Genomic DNA, 6,205 nt, shown 5'->3' with positions numbered 1-6,205 from the left:
AATTGCCCCCTTCCCCATTCCCATTCCTGTTTCCCTCTCTCACCTTATCTCCTTACCTGCCCATCACCTCCCTCTGGTGCTCCTCCTCCTTCCCTTTCCTCCACGGTCTTCTACCCTCTCCTATCAGATCCCACTCCCCCCCCCCCCGCCCTTCTCCAGCCCGTCATCTCTTTAACCTATCAGTTCCCCGGCTCTTTACCTCACCCTCCCCCCTCCCGGTTTTGCCTATCACCTACCACCTTGTGCGTACGTACGCGTGTGTACACACACACACACACACACACACACACACACACACACAAACACAGACCACCACCACCACCACCACCTTCTTGCTCTAACTTCTCATCTTTTTTTCTTGTCCCGATGAAGGGTCTCGGCCGGAAACGTCGACAGTTTACTCTTTTCCATAGATGCTGCCTCACCTGCTGAGTTCCCCCAGCATTTTGTGAGTGTTGCTGTATATTGGCTAAATTGGCATTAATCAAATGCTCACTATACTTTGATGAAATCCCCCAAAGGTCTTTATATAAAATGCAAACGAAATACAGTACAGTAGTTATAATTTCCAGCACGCAAGGAACAAATTTTAAAATATTATTATTTTTAAAAAGCCCTGTTGACGGTTAAGGTTGATGAAACAGCTAATAATTAATATTAATTTTAAAAGGACACACTTCAGTTTAACTTTTCACCAAAATGAACAGTAACACAAAGCAGTTCATTTTCGCATACTGCATGTAAGCGCCATTTTACCAGGTAATGATGGCTCCAGTATCAGTGCTTGTAACGGTTTAAGAAAGCTACTCTGATGTAGCTATAAAAGCTCAGAAAACATCTAGAGTTTCAAAACTGAACTTCGTTTATAACATTTTAAGAAAGCAGCGAGCCGACTTGTTAATCTACTAGTGAGCTTGACATGCTGTTGAATTCTTTAGGAATGCAGTAGCCAGTGGATCGCGCGGAACAAAGAATTCTCTATGCAAAATGTTCAGTTTTACCTGTTCATCGAGAAATTCAAAGCTAGAGTAATTCAAGAGCATTCACTTCCACTTTGACTTAAGTAGCACTAATCAATATAACCGTTCCCTGATACTTTTGCATTACAGATATACATATAGACATGACTTCACTGATCTGCCGTCTCATATTCTTCCTGTCCCTTACATCACCGATTCACTCCGAGCATTCTCCGTCTGCTTGGATCGAACTACAGTTGGGATATTTCCAAGTCTCGCCAATATTCATGGTCCGTGTTAGCTACAAAAAAAAATGGTTAAACTATAAGGGAATTAGAAACATTCTATAGCAGACGGGGTGGCGGGGATTCAGTGTTGTTAATATTCCGGGAAAGTGTGCATTCTCAAGGGGGGAAAAACAACCGGAACAACTCTCAATGAATGATTTATCGTTTGACATAATCCTGACAGATCGGGAGATATAAAGAACGGTATACAATTTCTGTTCAAACAAATGGTTGTGTTAATTTCTCTGAAAGTTGGTTTACTTTTGTGGGTTCTCAGAACGTGGGCTCTCAGAAACTGATTACAATTTATCAAGAACATTTTCTTGAAAGATAATGTTTATGATAAGATGTTCTGAACCTGGTATCTCAGCGGAAACCGACACCATTGATCTCAATACAGTTCTTCAGCAAAGCGTCATTTCTCCTGAGAGTCAAAGGGCCCGTCGTTGTCGTTCCAACTCTTGTTCCCGGCTTTCTTCCGGTTCCTTTCGGCCATAACCATGGCGGCGATGACAGTGACCAGCACCGTGCCAGTTATCACCAAGACGGTGGCAGTCTCGGCCACGCACAGCTGCGAATCCACTGCTACCAGTGGATATCCCAGGAGGTGTCCAGGAGCTGAACACGTGATGTTGCTGTAATCGTCTACATGCAGATGCCGAACACTGACGATCTTCCCAAACACTCTCTGGAGATCGCAGTCACACGTCCAATGATTACGAGCGAGCTGCAGGTGGGTTCCTTGAGTCTGAATGTTCAGAAACGTTTTGAAGTTGATGTGATTCAAACGATTTCCATTCAAACACAGGAGATTCAAGCTCCGCAGAGAGCCGAACGCTTCTCCCTGGATGGTTGAAATGTTGTTATTCTCCAAGTGAAGAACTTCCAGACTTTGTAGCATGAGGAAGTATCCGTTTTCAATGACGACCAGCCTGTTGTTTTTCAGGAACAGAGTCCGGAGTTTGAGCAGACCTCTGAAAACCCCGCTTTCCATGGACGTGATCAAATTGCCGCTCAGGTCCAACTTCTGCAGGCTTTCCAAATTCCGCATGCTGTCGCCGTGTATGTATTCAACATGGTTATTCGACAGTCTCAGTTCTATCAAGTGCTGCAGGCTATTAGAAAGATCCCCGGGTAGAAACTTTATACGATTTTGATCCAGATCTAGGCTTTCCAGAAAATTCAGGGACTCGAAGGCTCCAGAATGGATGCGATTGATTCGGTTGCGAGCCAACAGGACTACCCGCGTGGACCACAGTCCGCTGAAGGAACCGCAGGGAATCTCAGCCAGGTTGTTGTATCTAATGTCTAGCATCCATGTGCCGTGTGGGATATCCCTCGGGATGGAAGTCAGGGAACGCCTTTTACAGTCCACGAAATGGGAAAAATCATCGCAGGAGCAACGGTGCGGGCACAGTTTGAATCCATCGGTCTTCAGGATGCCCACCAAGACACCGAGGCAAGTGGTAATAATTAGGTTCATACCGTTTGCAATTTTCAAAGTGCTTCAGAAACTGAGGTTTTCGAGATACGGATAAACAAATTCCTTCAAGTATTTGGCGAATGCAAAATGTATGCCAGTTCCATTAAACTGAGTCACTTTAACAACCTCTCGCAAATAGTTTAACTATTGAAAACATATATCGTAGCATTTGTGTCTTTTGCTTACATTTACGGATTGTTCTCTTGATTACCTTTCTAAAGCTACTTTTTCCTTTAATTTTGGACATACAATATTCACCTTGTCACTGCAGGCTCATCGCTTGTCATTTGTTTTTGTTTTTGATTTCTTCTTTGTCAAGAACGTCCAAATTTACAACTACTTTCTCGTCACTGTAACAGTAAATAAAACATATGTTACTTAACATAATGTCTAACTTTTCTCCCATGATCCACATCAAATATACATTCTAATCCCTTATTACCTTTATATTTGTCTGGGTTAAATTAGTTTTCCCGACAATTATATATTAAATGACATGTAGTAAACTTGTGAATATTGTGTCCTGTCTTGGGTGCCTCCACTATTCTAGAACCCTCAAGATTAGGAGTCAACTATTCTGCACTAAGAAGAGGGAAGATTTCTTCACTTAAACTGTGTTGAATACTGTACATGGAATTCTGTATCCCAGAGGACTGGAGACTTGGTCACTCAAGTCTATTCATTCCCCAGATCAACAAATTTTCAAACAACAGGGCATTAGTGCACGAAAGTGGGGCTAAGGTAAAAGATTACCCATGACCTTGTTGAATGACAGCGCTGACTTGAGGGCTGAATGGCCTGCAGCTGCTTCTATCTATTATGTTCTTATACGTAAGCTGAACCTGGAATAAGAGCTGATTAAAGAAACCAGGCTCCTGTAGATCAATCAAAGGTCATTAATGAGATCTGGATAAGGTATTCAAAATTGATAAAGTAAATTGCAAAGAGCCCATTTACATTCATCACCTTCTGTAACCTAAGGACAGAGATGGGTAACAGCTGATAAAGAGGGAAGGAGGTGGTTTGTTGAATTATATTATCTAGTAACTTCAAATACTTTGCAGATATAATTTCCCTTCCTTTACACATTGGTAGCCAGTCTTTATTTATGTATGGTTTTTCCATAAATTCTATTGGATTTCTTTATTTTCCTGTAAATGCCTGCAAAAAAATGAATGTCAAGGTGGTATATGGTAACATATATGCACGTACTTTGGTAATAAATTTACTTTGAAAACTTAAGGATAAGCATGATGTAAAATGTAAAGTTGATACATATTTGAGAAAGGATAACTTAAAATGGGTTGTGAACAGTGTCAGTGGATGGGTGTAAGTGAATAACCCAGTCAAGTGATTAGAGTGGTGATAATGGACCCAATGGTGTCCTATGCTTTGAATCAACTCTGGATATTCCTTTATATTTATTAATGTTTTGTTTGTGAATTTATGCATGTAACATGAAAAATCATTTAATTCTACACTGCACAGCAAGAAAACTTAAACCATCAAATTAAGTAGAAGACAGTCAGGTAGAAACAAAATAAAATCATAAAACAATTCACATCAAACTTCTCCTTTCCTCCATGGTTTTTCCAGCAGCTGGTATTAATAATTTTTTGGTGTATACAAAAACAGCATGTACTCCATAAATGGTGTTAGCATAATTTTACTTTTACAAATATTTGTGAAAGATTCAAAACACCTGTAGGTAAATTCAGTGCAGGGTGTCACGAAAATGAAATCTTTTCTGGTGTTATGCACACCATTGAAATTTCTTCTATAATCCTTAGGAAGGTGTCCAATGTGTCAGCTGTCTCTCATTTAAATATATATTATACATGATGTAACACCCCATTCTATATCATTTCAACCCATAAATTACTGTATATTCCAATTTTTTTAAGTTGTCAGCCAATCCAATAAAAACTGGAAGCACACAGCAGATTAATCATTATATAGCCATTTCTTCTATTCCTCAGAATATGGTTACAGCAATTTTACTTTTCAGTGCCTGCAGTAAAACAAAAGTTGCCTGTGAGTTCCACAAATTATGGCTGACCCACTGTGTTTTTCCAGCATTTACTGAATTTAATATTTATAGTATATGAAACATTTTCTCTTTGCTTATCAATGCAGCAATTGATTAGATTAATAACATGTAGGTAACAAGATCTGAATATATCAATATACATGATATCACTTACCCCTCTCTGTAGGATGGAATGTACTTGCAGTCTGAAGGTTTGGTTCTGTACTGATGGTTTTATAGAGCTGGGGCTGTCACATGTGAAACTGCTTCCAATCAATTTTTACTTTGTTCTGACATGTCCTTCTGCAGTAACCACAGATGTTTTAACTGGAAACTTCTGTCTCCACAGATTGACAGCTCAGATTTTATTAAGATTACACTCATCAACCAAGATTAATTATTTAAAAGTCAGTTGCTTTACAGCTACCATTAATGAAGATTAAAAGTTGCCGTCGCAGTAAAATAAGTATCTTCGAAGGATTGTCATTTACTAATGCACAGTTGCAGAGAGAGAAAAAAAATAAAAATAGAAGATCGAGTTTCTGGCTCAATTCTTTTCTTTTAATTTAATTTTTATTTGGATAAGGTATTCACAAGTAATACACAAACTTTTTTTTACATATATAACCTTTTCCATTTTTGTGAGTAAATCTATATTAATTTGTACATTCACAAGTGCACATTGAGATAATATAGAAAATAATTAGGCACTCAAATAGATGTTTATGTGCAATTGTAATTCCACTCTATTAAACTAAATAACGATAATAGTTGTTATAAAAATATTAATAATAGTGGTTGAATACTAATTTCCATGTACTGGCTCAATTCTTTAAGCATCTGGTCTTCTGTATGCAAATCCTGTAGACAAATGGACACAGGAGAAGCAGTGAATTTCCCTCAGAGGTTGATCATAGCCCAAAATATCTTCTTTCCTTTCTCCATATTCCACCCCACTTCCTCTCACTCTTATTGGAGTTCAAAGTGCAACAAGGGTGGGTAACAATATAGACATGTTTGTTCTTAAAATTTCCCTCTGGCCCAGTAGTGCATGGCAGTTTGTGCCTTTTTGTTACAATGATCAAGGCATAGAGGAACAGTTTTAAGCTCTTCAGTCAACCATCTTCTGAAAAGGTAGAGTCAGATATAAAATGATAAATTAGCCTTTTCTATACACATCAGCTTCTTTGTTAAAAAAAACTTTTGTTTTATTTGGTGCCCTCATATTGTCACATTATTGGAACATAGGTTAGTCCATATGTGAGTGTATGTGACAAAAGTCAATAATCAGGAAATTACTTAGGAAAAGATCCCCAGAAACTATGGAGTAGTAAAATGTTGCACTTCATTTAGATACAATAATGTGAAATGTAGAGTGATTTCCCAGAATGGTATATTTGAAAATTGTATTGACCATGACAGAAAGAATATGAAAGGAGATCAAATG

At 38.6% G+C, this 6,205-nt stretch overlaps 1 protein-coding gene across 1 annotated transcript; it reads right to left on the bottom strand.

The window, feature by feature from the left end:
• Positions 1-1,541: 1,541 nt before the first annotated feature.
• Positions 1,542-2,729, bottom strand: LOC140191497 (uncharacterized). The gene has a single exon (XM_072248950.1). The coding sequence runs from the start codon at positions 2,727-2,729 to the stop codon at positions 1,662-1,664; it is 1,068 nt and encodes a 355-aa protein (XP_072105051.1). The 3' UTR covers positions 1,542-1,661.
• Between the last annotated feature and the right edge of the window lie 3,476 nt (positions 2,730-6,205).

This window comes from Mobula birostris, chromosome X (assembly GCF_030028105.1).
Source record: "Mobula birostris isolate sMobBir1 chromosome X, sMobBir1.hap1, whole genome shotgun sequence".
NCBI lineage: Eukaryota > Metazoa > Chordata > Chondrichthyes > Myliobatiformes > Myliobatidae > Mobula > Mobula birostris.
This window is presented reverse-complemented; position numbering and strand designations above follow the sequence as displayed.

Coding starts and splice junctions, on each gene's coding strand:
- LOC140191497 (XM_072248950.1), bottom strand. CDS start 2,729: ATGAACCTAATTATTACCACTTGCCTCGGTGTCTTGGTGGGCATCCTG.